A 16,233-nucleotide genomic window follows, 5' to 3' on the forward strand; every position below is an offset into this window, starting at 1 on the left:
GCTGCTTGCGCGATTTCATTGTACATGTGAATAGAATTTGGAATAAAAGAAGCTCTGAATCTGTCTCTCCGGGGTACTTGATACACTCATCAAAAACTGATTTCGGAGCGGTTAAAAATTAATGAAACAATAGGGGGTGTGATGGATCCTTCATTGCACAGTGGTCGACCACCAAGCTACCTTTTATAAAGCAATATGTTTGAAATGTGAAGACTATTTCAAGACATGCTCCTTACCTAATATACATTTATCTACAACACGATCGCTACTATTTCCCCCCCCCCCCAAAAAAAAAAAAAAGTGCAAGGGCAATATCATTCCCTTTTAAAATCATGTTCAGATTACGTAATACCTTATTGTCATGTTCGCACGTTTCAATGGGTGACGCCCAAGGCTCCTGATCTAGCTTGGTAGGTTGGTAGGTTGTTATCATTTTCTACGTACAACGAATTCACAAACAGCCCATGAACCACACCCTTGAAAAAATGACAAACTTTTTTTTCAAGACTTGCACCTTATTTAAATTGGACACTCAGCACATCACGACCCTTTGTGACACACCTTTCATCTGCAAGAATCTTCGGGAGTGAAGGAGGCAGATTATGACGAAGAAGAAGGAGAAGAAATACTTACAACCCACATTGCTATTTCTTTAACATTCTAAATATTCTTAATATTCTGCTGACACTTACACCTCATCTCATTCATATAATCGCAATGTAATTTTAGAAACGTCAAAATACTTACAGAACTGAGAAGTAAACACTTCTCACCTATTGATAAGAAGCAGGGTGGAAGTCGATGGTTCAAATAAAGCGCCTGCAATTAACGTTTAATCAACTGATAGTAAAATGTCGCTGGAAACAAAACAATAGACCCGTTAACCATTGTCTTGGCAGGCCAAAAGCTGACCAGAGGTTTAACAGACTCAGTGACAACTATTGTGTGCAAAGTGGATTCTATCGATAGAGATGCCATTGTTCTAAGCAGGTGGATTAGATAATTAGTAACCAGGGCAACGTTTCATGAAACCGTCATTCACCCTGCAAGTTCATGGACATCCCAATGAAAAGCGTGTTTTATAAATGCGTTTATTCATTGTCATTTATGCATCTATTTTCTTAACACTACCAGAACATTCTGTGCATTCAAACACGTCTCTTAAATTTTCTCAGGGTGGGAAGGGGAACCGCCATTCGCACGCACCCCGCAGATATACGAAGTGTCCAAACGGTCTGTCTTTTTTCCAAAGTGAAAATATTTTTGAATCATATAAACGACAATATTTTTGGTTTTCGTTCTATTTTGGGCCGTCCCAGGTCTTTTCATGCTTCTTACACGCCCCGTTTCTCTACTCTACATCCACCTCTCTCTCTCTCTCTCTCTCTCTCTCTCTCTTTCTCTCCCTCTCTCTCTTTCTCTCTCTCTCTCTCTCTCTCTCTGTATATATATATATTTCTAAAGCTTAAGTTTGTCTCTCTTCAGACGGCTCCCCCTTCGATAGTGTTTAACAAATACATAGATGATCGTATGCCCCTGATTATTAACACTGCAAAAGATATGCCTACTTTTATAGTTTCATGTTTCAGTACTTCAAAAGGCTCCGCTTTTTCGCTGAGAAAAACAATTATGTCAGCATAATTTCTAATATTCTACTTTTTTCTGAGACCATCTGTGACTTCCCCCAAACGCCGGAAATATCGTATGGTGCTCATATCTCTCCATTTATTCTTTTATATCTGTTTGTTTGTATCTCTCTCTGTCTGTCTGTCCCGCTCTCTCTCTCTCTCTCTCTCTCTCTCTCTTCTCTCCCTTCTTCTTTGTCTCTGTGTTCCAATATATTCTCCTTCTATTTAAGGCAAGGAGCCCATTAGTTTCTACAAATATCTACATATCTACATATATATATATCCTTCCTTCTCTCTCTCTCTCTCTCTCTCTTCGTCTCTTTCTTTGTCTTTCTTCTCTTCTAAAGTGAGGCGCCCAATTTCTCATTGTAGTATATATCCTTCTCTAACCATTTTCCTTTGGTGATCAAAATACCCTTAAGATTTCCATTCTTACTTAATAGGCTACTGCAAATACATTGTCAGCTAAAAAAATGAATACAGTGAGCAGAAAATATGTTCCATGATTTAATAAATCACTGCCCAAAAAGAAGGAAACATAAACACTGGTATGATTTTGATAAACCATCATTCAACAAATACTTAGCCTATACTGAATTTGTTTACATATATCACTATTCCGTTTTGTGAGTATCAAAGTACTTTTTGTTAAAGGTACATTTGCGTCAAAACAATTAGCTTATGTGATAATACTTTTAAAAGTAAAAAAAATAAATGGTTTGCTAATGAAAGACTCGGGTCAATGGTTCCGTTATGAAGATTTTTCTGTTTCGATAACGAGCCGGAGACCAATGATACTTATCACACATTACCGATGAAAGCATATTCTTGATTATGGCTGAAGCTCTTCGCAAAGCCGAAACAGAATCAGATAACAATAATGTGTCCTTTTGCAAGGATGAACAAAAGCATCCCAACCATTTAAACAAATTTGAATTCAAATTTGGGGTACAAAAATATGAAAGACTTGTTCGTATATACACAATATAAAGATTTGCATAGTACTGCTACATATACACCTACAAATCAGCTAGTTGAAAGACTTATAATAACTACAAATAATCTGTCTTTTCCTGATATCTCTCTAAATGCTAAGTAATGGGCTGGAGCACACACATCAGGTTTTACTCGATTTTGCGGTACAAATTCCTTATAATTTTACTCTATATTCATATTTACTCTGCTCATTTAGCAAGGAAAAAGAATATAATGTATTTATACGTTTATCTTATAAAAAGGAAAACAATAACTGTTCCTTTCCGTATATTTATATGCCTCAGATGAAGAAAAAAATACTTGGTTATTACAAGATGTATCAAATACATATCAAATGGAAGATAAAACGACCTTTAAAAAATTAAGAATAATTTTGATTGACATTTCAAGCACAAATATAAGCAAAATTACGATGAGGGGAGTAGTTATATTAAAGGAAATTCAATAACATAAACGTTACCCATATAACCTCACGTCGTTAACTTTGGACGTTACTTTTAATATTCATTATTTAGAGAAAAAAATTATAAAACATTTAGGAAAAATAGAAAAGTGATATCCCTTCACCTAGTGATCTACATTCATTTATTTCCATATGTGTAATAAGGTAAGCTCTTAATGTTGATCTGCTTCACCTACAACAGCCGCTTCTCATGGATCCTCCCGGGGTGCAGTGCTCTGCTGGTAGCGAGTCCACTTGTCTTGGCCAATTCTGGACAGAAACGCAGAAGCCACAGATATTCATTAACATTATTTTATCTCTTTCTTTGTTTTTGCTATGTATATTCACTCACATACTTCCTTTCATTATGCATTTGTACTTTCACATCTCTGTTATTCATATTTATCTCACACATATGTAGCAATCATTAAGAAGAGAATGAAAAACATGGTATCTCGTCATTGACCTGATCATATTCATTTGATGAATGCAAAATCTGATGATCAGCATTAGCAATTTGAAATAAATCCTTTTTAATTTAGGGGACAGAACCAAATAAAACGTAATGCCTGAACTCGCAAAAGTGATTTATCTTACCCCGTGATTTAAAGCCTAATAAGCCTAGTCCAAGAGTGTTCTCATTTCCAATGATTGGGCAATATCATTATTGACCCTTCTGTCTTAAGCTTATTTGAGTTCAGGGGCTTCAAATCATGACTTAGACCGTTTGATTAAATGCACACCTCTTTTGTGAATCAACCCATTAAGAAAAGAATATCGCTATAATAATTCAAATTTAAAATTAATAGCACGAGGAAGATAGCTAGAAAAAGATAAATGAAGATGGGAGGGAGAGAGAGAGAGGGGGACGATAGTTGCAAGAGTTAGAAAGAGGGGAGGGGAGGGGAGGGGAGGGGAGGGGAGGGGAGGGTAGGGGAGGGGAGGGAGGGGGATTAAGATCGCAATGACTTACAGTGTTGCCCGTTTGACCTCAACGCACGTGGTGACTCGTTGAGTGTTGGTCCATGTGGTATAGAGTACCTCTTCTCCATCACACAAGTGACACTGTCCAGACCAACTGGTGGTCGACAAGCCGTTGTCCCGGGTGACGACGAAACCGAAGGATGGGAAGTCGCAGTTGCGGTTGGCGTATCCAACAACAACAGTGGCAGCTGTCAATGGATTAAAGTACAGGGTCATTAATTGCCAATTTGAATACTAAACTTCCAGATTTTTTTCTCTACCTTTATCCTTGAAATTAGTGGAGATTATCCAACGTTAATTGAGTAGGTTCGGTTGCATTTCGTGTTTACTAGAATGATCAGACTTTAATTTTATCACTACATGTTCCTAAGTCGAAACTCCAAGCTATCAGTAGAACATGATCAAATTGCTAAAAGAAAATACTCTATTTGGGAACAATCATCAAAAATAAGTATGATAGCAGTGGTAACAGTTTATTATAGAACTTGTACACAAAATGAGAGTCATTTTTTTCTTCAATTTCTACATCATTTCAGTACAATGAAATATATCATATATTTCTTATTCGATATACATTTTTAATACATCCAAGGCTAACATTTGCCTTCAATTTGGAACAAGATTCCCAATAACGAATCCATGAGGCAAGTAAATATCAACATTTTTAAAATACAAATCCAGCCATATGAAACATTATTTTGTTTACAATTTCTGGCTGAATTCTAACAAAGCTTACCGGTGTAGCCTGTTAAAAGTTCGACGCTATCCTTGTAGTCTCCCAGGAGCATTCCAGTTGTCGTGCCAGTGAGGGTGATCCTATCATTAAGTTCGTTGTACCATACTCCTTCCAGATCACAGTATCCGACTTAAATGATAAAAAAGAATAAATCAGCATAACAGAAAACAGTCAAACCAGCCTAGTAAGGTTACCAAATGGAAACAGGGAAACAAGCCACTGTAGGCAAGTTGTCTTTCTAGACAAGCTCTACAACATATATTTCCACTAAGAGAGGGAGAATGTAGGTGACCATTATGGACAGGTGGCCTTTATAGAGAGGTGGCCGCTAACACAAGATTGACTGAATCAGATCCTCAGTTTTTCTTTCGCTCAAGAAAAAAAAAGGTGATATGAACCATTAGCAGAGGAGGAATTATCAACCAATGTCAGGTCTCTATCAAGGGTATTTCAAATAGCACTCTTGGATTAACATCCCTATGCGGTAGATTAATAGCTCGTTCGGGTATGACACAGCCACACCGCGGTGGTCGTTTTTTGGTTTAATGATGACTTAATTTGATACGCTTCTCATTCCTGTATCTTATAATAGAGAGCTCAGTGAATACTCATTTCTTGCGGGCATTTGCCATTCGTTTTACACGCGGTTTACCACACCCCATCTGAACAAGCCTTAGTGTTTCACATCAGTCTGTATAATACACGGATTGTTTATCGTAATGAATCAAAAGACGGTATTACTAACCACTATGAATTATCATTTCTGTACTAACTGCATCACTAATTGCATAATTAATTTATTTTGACGATGTTATGGAGGTTGGCAAGCTATGAAGGATTTCCGTCTTCATCCCTTTGATCTATACACCTGCATCGTGCAAATAACAAGTAATTTTTATACAGGCGTACCTCAAGAACCAGCCCTGCCCCCCCCCCCACATACACACACACACACAGGCGCGTACGCGGGGGGAGGGGTTTTGGGGTTACCCCCCCCCCCTTGAGTTTTTTTAATGTGTATGTTTTTCGGGACAAAATCCCCCCCTCCGCCCTTTTGGTTTTTTTATTTAATTAAAAAAAAATCCTAATGGATGACCAAAAAAAAGAGACCTTACCCCCCCCCCCCCCCCCCCCCCAAAGGAACGGAATGTCGATCGGTCAATTTTTCAAATTTCTGGACCAACCCAAAAAACATAAATGTCCTCTTACCCCCTCCCCCGTTGCAAAATTTGGCCCGATTTCAAAATGTTAAAACCCCTCCCTTGAAAAAAAAAATCCTGCGTACTCCACTGCACACACACATACACATTCTAGTAACTCTTGAATGGGAACGCCGACATATTAAGTATCAATAAGAGATCAAGAAAAGTGGGGACATTTTTTCCTCCATAGCACGAGACTACTGTTCCTATTTTACTAACAAAGATTTTGCTTTTACCATCTTGGCAGAACATTCCTGAAAATCCTTGCTGGCATTGGCACGTAAACATTGCAATTCCATCGATACACTGTCCTCCATTCAGACATGGCAGGCTGGAACACTCATTGATGTCTGTGAGCAGAATGAAATGATTATTAGACCTTCATAGCAAAATTACGTATTCAATATTGATATACAAGAATGCCAAATATGCGTTTTTTAAGCGCTTGTTTGGAATAATATGGAAAAACATTTAATCAGTGTCTAAATCTTAAGTTCACTTCTTTTAGACAAATCTCAGCTTTATTCAACATAATCAAGGAAATAGTCTATTTTACTTTTACTCAATGGCCAACACTAAATTGTAATGTGACATAAAAGTAGAGACTGCAATGACATTATGATATAAGCCACTGTGTAGATAATATCTGCGCATGGGCAGATCAAAGTCATTTGTGCAAAACTGTAGAACCCTTCGAAACAACTGCTAGATATGTTTTCGTGGAAGTTTTGCAATCATTATGTATTTATGCACCGGCGATACATTCTGATTCGAAGATAGCTTTTCAAGAGGGCGAACATTCGGTATTCACGGAACACCTCCAGCACTTTGGCAGTGAATTTTCTGAAAAGCATAAAATGGGAAACCTCCATGTGTAAAAGAGCTGTGGATGTTTGGGGGTAATTCGTAAACATAAATCTCTGAAGTGGCTTATTACAGCAAGTCATTGCTCATGCCATCACTAGAATAGTAGTTTCCAATTTCCTAAACTATGGCCAATGAATTTGAGCTTTCATCCCTCATTGTATACACCTGGATACGCCAATAACTACTTACCGATTTCGCAGTTGATTCCTGCATATCCAGGGTTGCATTCACAAATGTAGTTGGTGCCCGTGTTCACACAAGTTCCTCCATACTGACAGGGACTACTGCGGCATGCATTTAGACCTACGAGATATCACGGTTAATCAATTCACTCAGTTCAATTCAAAGTTTACAAGAAAAATATTGCAGTCAAATTACCAAATTGGGATGGTTTACTGTGTAAAAAAAATATCTAAAAATGAAATATGTTGAAAAATATTTTTTTAGAAATATTTAAAAACACACAAAGAAATATGAAGCTAAATTGTAGTTCTACTTATATAACTACTTTACACGGTAAACTGAATGATTGCTAGATCCGGGTCCTGTATTTAATATATATATATATATATATATATATATATATATATATGAGTTGCGATAGATTCAAAACATTCGCAAATCAAAATTAATCGCAATGTGTACTTAGGCGATAGGAGTTTAACTTCCAAATTGCTATTGATTCGAATCATTTGCAACTCTACATTAGACGGGGCCCAGAATTGTTTACCATACATGCATTCGTTTAGTTGTTCGGAACATCCCACAAAATGAAAGAAACTTCTGATAACACATTCACTGATAGCATGCTTAAGTTCTGAACATATGGTCAGGCTGCCTAGCTCGATTTTATAACTTTCAATAGCTCATTACTTAGGTATTCTTTATTTTACTTCCACCAAATTCATTTGGCGATTGGCATTTCATTTATGTGTAGCCTTGAACAATTATTGTATGTTTGCTTTGAATCTGTGACTTTCCTGAATTCTGTTGTTACCGGAACTGAAGATTACGTCGAACATATACATCATAAGTGCTAGGATTGTCTGCAATGGTTGTCCAAGTAGTTGCATTCTCTGTCTTTGTTTCTTAAAAACATGTAAACTTTTATTCACTAGGTAGGCCCCTTCTTAAAACCCAATCTACTAAAAATTATGATTTTTTTATTTTATTTGAAAGTATACTCATCTCATGTTATTCCTACACTGTAATATCCTATTTTTACTCAACTCAAGTATCTATCATATATTATTATGTCTTTCTCTCACTTTCTAACACATGTGTACTTAATATGATTGTAAGAATTGTATCCTACAGGTATTTGTATTTTGACCCTGTAAAGAGATTTCAATTCAATTCGATCCAAATTCATTGTAATCTCTCTCTCTCTCCCCCTGACGCCTGTTACTACTTACTAATTTCGCATCTGTTTCCCGTCCATTCTGATGTGCATAGGCAAACGTACATGTTCACTCCATCCACACAATTGCCTGAATTCAGACAAGGATCGCTGGCGCATTCGTTGATATCTGTATAAAAATCAAACATTGATTTGTATTTCATATAATGTGAGTACTCTCTCTCTCTCTCTCTTTCTCTATCTATCTCTATTCGTTCCCCTCTTACTCTCTGTATGTCTGTCTACGTATGTCTCTGTCTCTCTCTCTCTCTCTCTGTCTCTCCCTCTCTTATAAATAAATTATATATATATATATGTCACATGATCCAGCTCGAGTTCGGCTAAATAAAATTTGATATCACGGGAAAAACTACTTTATTCTCATCCAAGAAATTATCACGAAGTGCATTTGAACAAAATAATGTAATCAAAGCCGTAATGATTTGAAAACAAGACTTTTATGATACATATGATATATATACTGTATACGTTTGTATAGCAATATATCTTCTACTGTTGAGTCCAGATAAAACGGTACTCCTCATCTTCATGTCGTTTTTACTTAGCAATTACACATTTTCTACTTAATTGTTTTGACAGATAGCATTCGAAAAGTCAACATTTATCAAATGCTTATTGAGCTGATGCATTTATATATGTATATATACACACGCAACATAACGTGGTATATGACTTTGAAGAGTGACATTAAACCTGGGGGATGGTTTTACTAGGACTAAGATCGAGTTAATTTGTATTTGAACTATGGCAGGCCGTACATGCCACTGGTTGCTCTAAATATAATGGTCTCTCAAGGGACATGAGAATCGTGGTCACAAATCTACATATTTTATGCTTTATGGCTTTTGTTTCAACATTTATATTGAATGAACATTTTTGGACTTACTTATTTGACAGAAGAGACCGGTAAAGCCAGGAGCACATTGACATGTATATCTGTTGATTCCATCTAAACAGGTACCACTATTAAGGCATGGCCCACTTAGACACTCGTTGATATCTATAACACAAGAGAGATATCATATCATTTGCTTGGTTGATCAAGTACTGCAGCCCAGTCCCCCCCCCCCCTCTGTTTTTACACTTCTTTTCAAAATAAACACCACCGAGATAGTGTCTAACAGTATGAAACAGTGCCAAAACGCTTTTAACACAGTCATGTATTATGACAGCATCCACAGTCCACTCTGAGGACATACTGTGATGTAACGACTGTTTGGGGTTTTCAGTGGCTTCATGGTGTAACATTTCTTCATGCAGTGTTTTCCCATGATCAACACCATAACATTTGTAAGTGATCTCATTGTATGTGAGACTTTCCTTTCCGGCAGGGCTTGTGTGCTCTTATGTACAGGTCATGGTATAGTTTGGAGTTATTTTCTTACGAAGGAAAAATATCACTTGTGTAATTTTGAAGGAAAGATGTTATGACGGAAGGAATATCCATATGATTTATTTCCAGGTTAAATAGTGCACTGATTAACTATGTGTACGAAGTAAGAATTTACTATGATAATGATGATGATGATGTTAATGACAATAATAAAAAATGATTATAATAATATTAATAATAAAAAATCAAAATGATAATCATTATCATCATCATCAAACTACTATTACTACTACTACTACTACTACTACTACTACTACTACTTCACTCACTACTAATGTTACCTCTCCTACTTCTAATCCTAATATAGATTTGTTTAGAGCGGCTTATAAATAAGTATACTCTACTGTAATTTGGTGAAAAGGCCCTTGGTGGTTGTGATAAAAAGTAATTATCATTGGTATTGTTATTATTATTATCATTATAATTATTTTTGGTATTGTTATTATTAATAACATTACTATCATTATTACTATATGTAAGTTAGTACTTACTAATTTCACACCAGGTTCCCGTGAATCCTGATTGACAAGCACAGGTATACTGATTTACTTGATCATTACACGTTCCTCCGTTCTGACAAGGTCCGCTCAGGCATTCGTTGATATCTTATGGAAAAAATGAGTGGTAAAGATTTCAAATATTTTCATTTAATAATTTCCGATACATTTTTCAGCAACCAAATATCAAGGTCTACACATTCAGAATTCATGCTTTAATATAAAAAAAAAATAGTAACACAACTGAAAATGAAAATTATGGTGGGTTTATTATGTTTGTTCATCGAAAATACAACTTCCTTTCCTATCCTCATGGTCGATGAATGACTTAGTAGGGAAAACATTTACTCTACTATTGCTATTTCTCAACGTAAGTTAAGACAGAATGTATCAGTAATTGCGGGATATTTTTGTTAATATACGTAGCAGTGTTTTTTTCTTCATTTAAGAACATTTTAATACCGAGCTCAGCATTTTTTCCTCCTTTACAATCACCACTAACATCTCAGTGAATATCAAGCAGATTTTCTTCTTCAATATGCTCATACGTGTTACTTTGATTAAATTGTTATGTTGAATAAAGAGATTATTTAAATCATTCAAAGAGAATCAATGATTGTTCTTGAATCGTGATCATGAGAGTTATGGTCGGGAATATGAACGTACTAGTTTCACAAAGTACTCCGGTGAATCCAGGTACGCAAACACATCTGAACATGTTCACCTCATCGACGCACTGTGCTCCGTTCAGGCAGGGACTGCTAGCACACTCGTTAATATCTGCACGTGTAAAGAGTAGAAGGCGTGTAAATATTTTCGGGGATATCGAGGTTTTCAAAAAACCGTTATCTTTGAAATGGAAAAACGGTTAATAAAATATCCGATTGAACCAGATCGATTTTTTCCTAGAATGTGGTCTTGACAATATGCATGACCAGTTCTCATTTGATGTCTACATATTTTGTCAGTGTTTTTTTCTTCACCATTAACATCTCATTATATTCTGTGCTTTTTATCCTCAAGACAAAGTGCTACATAATTCCAACTATTATTATCATGAATTTGTATTACCTCGTACACACTCGTATGAAAATGTATTTTTTAGTAACACGACTCTCTCCTATTCAAAATATTCCACTCTTTACTGGAGAATATAGGGGTGAGCACAACTGGCCTACGTCCCCTGTTAAAAATCCAATCTTGCAGACGTTCAATTGTAGGAGAAAAATATGTCCCCTTAGTATATTTCGGTGTCCGTCGAAATGTAATTCCCCAAAAGTGGCTTTAAAACGTGATGATTTATTTTCTGTGGGGAGGAGGAGGAGGGTCAGATTTTTTTTAGGCACAAGTACCGCTCCATACAAAGTCTTGGATCTACTCCTACTAAAAGAAATGCCTCTGAGTTCTCTTACTGATGTCACAGTTTACTCCTGTATAACCAGCGAAACAGACACACTCGTATGCATTAACTCTGTCAATGCAATTTCCCTGCGAACATGGGTTGCTGCTGCATTCATTGATGTCTGCATGAATAAAAAAAAATGGAAGAAATACGGAGAAAATGATCAATTTCAATGCAATCGGATTAGAGTATTTCATCGTTTACATATAACGACAATATCCACTGCATCTTTTCTTGTTAACATTTCTGAACAGTATATCTTGTTCGGAGATAGCAAATATACGTATAAACTCTAAATATCCACAGATTATTTTTTGGTCAGTATGTAGAAGTTGTACTTTGTGCATTTTAGAATAATCGCTACCAAAATGATTGAGGTGCTTCATGTACACATTTCGTTTGCCCTCTTGAAAAGAATGCTTACACCTGCGCATCTTAGAATGTACCCTAGATTGATATCAATAACGATTACATAACTTTCATTCTTCAGGATATGTTTTTACAGTTTTGTACAAATGACCTTAACCTGCCCATGCGCAGAGCATAGTTCGGCAGTGGTTTCTAATTAACGCACAGTGGGGGCGTTAAGGAGATCCTTCTTTTCATTAAGAATAACAACTGATATTCGTAATGCTACTTTGAAGCAGCCTTCATAATGTTATCATAACTCTAAACAGTGAGAACAATAATATCAGTCGATTCGTTGAGCTCTGTCACAAAGGGCATGCAAAACATATTGCAAAGCTGCGATCGGACGGCATATAGCCCCCCCCCCCCTTCCCCCGCCCACACCTAAAGGCCTATTCTGGATATTTAGGGAAACTAAAGACCGATGTAGCATAATTTTAATCTTTTTGGAGCGAAGCAATAGAGAAACATCACAAAAATTAAGCATACTGTTTCACAATTTACATATTTCTTTTTAAGCATTTCAAATATCTTTATTGATATTCATTATTACAACAAGAATCAACATAACAGTATGTTGATGTGAACATGCAATTTTTTATTTCACTATCGAAGTGTTCTGGGAATGGGATATTGTACATAGATCATGGTAAACTTTCTATGGTTTTGAGGTAAGTAATTCTCTGATATTACATTACTTCCATTTAAGTTATGATGATTTCATTATTGTACGTGCGGAAGTGGACATTTAAACATGCCCCCAACCTAATAATATGCTGTATATTTAAAACTCACCGATCTCGCAATAGGTGCCGGTGAACCCAGGCTGGCATGCACAGGTGAACATGTTGATTAAATCGGTGCATGTCCCTCCGTTACGACAAGGAATACTGGCACACTCGTTAATATCTGTGGTGCACAAAAAAAACATTTCAATTCCAGTGAATTGGATATAAAATGTTCCAACGCAGTAATGTATAACAACAGATTATGTTGAGATTTTTCATTTTTTAATTTACAACATTGTTGCAATACTATATCCCTTCTATCCAGATGGATATCCTTGTTCTTCCTATTACATGTAGATTCAGTCTACCTTGGGTGTATAGTCCTACTGTAGGCAGATATGGTGTGGATCTGTATATATATATTGCAGGTTAAATGAACTACATTGTCTAGGTGCAGCTACAAACAACTCCATTTCGCATCTAGCGGAGCTGGGTTTCCTGTACCACTAGCTTGAATTGGTATCTAGGGCTAAATTGTTTCGAACGAAGAAAGTAAGTTTCAAAGAAAGGCTTGAGTACTGGTCGTGTGATGATTAACTAAAAGAAACTGTATGGAAGCAGTTAAGAAAGGTTGGGTATGTAGTACATACGAACTGAAATACACTTTAAGTTTGGAATGATCGAAATATCAATTAATCTTGCTGAATACTGCATATATTGATACACAGAACTTAGTATATGGGACAACACGCACATTTCATCTCATCATTATTTGAATGTGAGAGCATTTGAAAAGCAATCTTTTTCATGGTATAGCATCCAAACTGACTGACAACAAAATGAGAAATCTATCAAATCATTTTGCATCTGTACCAAAACTAAGCCTTCCCTTCAATCTCTCCCAATGCAACACAACATGACCTGCTCCACATTAGTATAGTATCCTATATGACGGAGTTTATTTGAACTTCGAATACTTACTGGTTTCACAGTTGGTCCCAGTAAATCCAAGGATACACTGGCATTGGTATTGGTTAACGAAGTCTGAGCAGGTACCTCCGTTTTGGCAAGGGGAACTGTTACATTCGTTGATATCTGGTTTTCAGAATAAAATACGGCCACAATAATGTACATGTAGTTCTACAAGTTCGTTTGATATAACACGAATCGTTAACATAATTATGCATATTAAGCTGTGAAGTGGTTGATGTTGCCTTGCTTAATAGGTAAGATACTGTTACACGCTCGGGAATCCCCCCCCCCCCCCTCCCCCTATCACGATTCTAAAGGGTATCGTGTTATCCCCACTATGGCTTGTTTTTCAAAATTTCTTCTCATGTGGAGAGGGGGCGGAGGGGAGAGGGGTCACCCACCTAAAATTTTGAACCCCCCCCCCCCCTCCCTTCTATGAATGTATCTCAGACTTATTCATTTTTAGTGTTCACCTCTTTGAAAGGTAATGGTTATTATATTCCATCTATTTTTCAGAATGCGTCTTTCTACGTACAAAACTCTTTATCTCTCCCAATAAACAGAACACTAAAAAGTAACCTCTTTTGGGAGTGTATTTTAAGTGATTTTAAAGTATAGTGCCTTTTGAACTAGATTTAAACGTTATCGACACGTGCCTTCATTTAAACAAAAAAGGTACTCCTGTTCACGTTTTCATCTAACCTAAAAACCACCAGTTTATCACGCGATTGGAGTAACGTGATTCCACTTACCTCTGTAAATCAAGTGTTTATGACCAAATAACCACTTGACCAAGCAACGAGTTTTTTGTCCGTTAACCGATGGTGGCGATAAATACGTAATTATTTGGTCTTATAAGCACCTTTATCGATTGGTTTCACAGGTTATCAAAGGTTGATGGTAATAATCACGTTACTTACACCGGCTAATCGTCTTATTGTTCTCTCCGTAAATCTCTGGTTATATTAAATTAGTAATTCGGAGGTGTCTTACGCACCTCTTTAAATGGTTTCAAAGTTACCATAAATTTCTCGGTTATGATCACGTGGCTCAAGCTGATTACTAATCTAAGTTGTGAATCCGTGATATGTAGGTGTGAACAATTAGTAATTATTAGGTGTCTTAAAACACCTATTTAAATGGTAGTCAAAGTTGCCAGCAGTTCCGCGGCGATGATCTCGTGACTCAAACGGAATATTAATCTAAGCTGGACATACGTGACTTTTAGGTGTGAAAAATTAGTCATGATTAGGTGTCTTAAAGCACCTATTTAAATGGTAGTCAAAGTTGCCATAAGTTCCGCGGTGATGATCTCGTGAGTCAAACGGATTATTAATCTAAGCTGGGCATACCTGACTTTTAGGTGTGAAAAATTAGTAATTATTACGTGTCTTATAACACCTATTTAAATGGTAGTCAAAGTCGCCAGCAGTTCCGCGGTGATGATCTCGTGACTCAAACGGAATATTAATCTAAGCTGGGCATATGTGACTTTTAGGTATGAATAATTAGTCATAATTAGGTGTCTTAAAACACCTATTTAAATGGTAGTCAACGTTGCCAGCAGTTCCGCGGTGATGATCTCGTGACTCAAACGGATTATTTATATAAGCTGGGTATTCCGTGTTTTCCAGGTGTGAAAATGAGTTATTCTTGGGTGTCTTGATGGTTTCACAGTTACCATTTAAGTGTCGTGGTGATAATACCGTGACTGTTGGCATATTTCTATGTTCACTAGTTGATAACTGACTGTTGGCAAATTTTCATTGCACCAGTTGATAACTGGAGCGTGCATATTTCCAGTTGCACCGGTTGATGACTGAGTGTTGGCATATTTCGAGTTGAACCAGCTGACACCAATTAATTTGCATATTGAATATGGGGTGCGTGCAGATCTATGTTTTTTAAACAATTTATCTGAATTTACAGCATATTTCTTAATTACTGATGATTTAGTTATATGCAATTCATTTCGAAAATACTACAGATATAAATCACCAGTTATTAGGACATTTCACTACTTCGTATAAATTACATTTAGTTAAACATGAATAAGGGAAACATTAACTATGACCTAAAATAATTTCAATAAAGTACAAGTATACGATTTTTTTTCACGATTAATTAAATTATGTAAGTCAACTTATTACCAATGCCTTTACATTGGAAATACAGACGTATCAGTATTGAAGTATTGTTGCTGTTCAACTGGTTGGAAGTTAACCAAATGGTTCTAATGGCTCAGCTAGACCAGTTGAATTCTAACTGGCCTGGATCAAATGGATCATTTAGCCCATTTCAATTTCCAGGGTTACCAGTTGGCATTAAATGGTTCATCAACAGGACCAGTTGCAACTAGCTTTCTCTTCTGGGATGTTTGCAACCACCCCCCCCCCCCCTCCCCCAACCCCCTCTAACCACAAACTGCTTCCGGCGCGCATGGACGTAATTATGGAAGATCCAAGACACGATGTTCAGAAACGGGATGATTATTATTATTTTGGTTCATTTATTGTGTAACATTTGCATAATTATTGGGTTGAACGCGGGTTACAGTA

The 16,233-nt window shown here is 36.6% G+C and overlaps 1 protein-coding gene across 1 annotated transcript in view; it reads right to left on the reverse strand.

Annotated features, from left to right (window-relative positions):
- Positions 1 to 2,122: 2,122 nt before the first annotated feature.
- Positions 2,123 to 16,233, reverse strand: part of LOC575916 — a 35,721-nt gene continuing 21,610 nt past the window's right edge. The window contains exons 16-27 of the mRNA XM_776279.5: positions 13,685 to 13,798; positions 12,771 to 12,884; positions 11,578 to 11,688; positions 10,832 to 10,945; positions 10,160 to 10,273; positions 9,162 to 9,275; positions 8,271 to 8,384; positions 7,045 to 7,158; positions 6,225 to 6,338; positions 4,787 to 4,915; positions 4,040 to 4,238; positions 2,123 to 3,336 (exon numbers count right to left, since the gene is read on the reverse strand). Of these exons, the coding sequence (XP_781372.4) occupies positions 3,276 to 3,336; positions 4,040 to 4,238; positions 4,787 to 4,915; positions 6,225 to 6,338; positions 7,045 to 7,158; positions 8,271 to 8,384; positions 9,162 to 9,275; positions 10,160 to 10,273; positions 10,832 to 10,945; positions 11,578 to 11,688; positions 12,771 to 12,884; positions 13,685 to 13,798 (1,412 nt within the window). The 3' untranslated portion in view covers positions 2,123 to 3,275. The remainder of the gene's footprint in view (positions 3,337 to 4,039; positions 4,239 to 4,786; positions 4,916 to 6,224; positions 6,339 to 7,044; positions 7,159 to 8,270; positions 8,385 to 9,161; positions 9,276 to 10,159; positions 10,274 to 10,831; positions 10,946 to 11,577; positions 11,689 to 12,770; positions 12,885 to 13,684; positions 13,799 to 16,233) is intronic.

The sequence above is a fragment of the Strongylocentrotus purpuratus genome, unplaced genomic scaffold (genome assembly GCF_000002235.5).
Source record: "Strongylocentrotus purpuratus isolate Spur 01 unplaced genomic scaffold, Spur_5.0 spur5_scaffold_14, whole genome shotgun sequence".
Taxonomy (NCBI): Eukaryota; Metazoa; Echinodermata; class Echinoidea; order Camarodonta; family Strongylocentrotidae; genus Strongylocentrotus; species Strongylocentrotus purpuratus.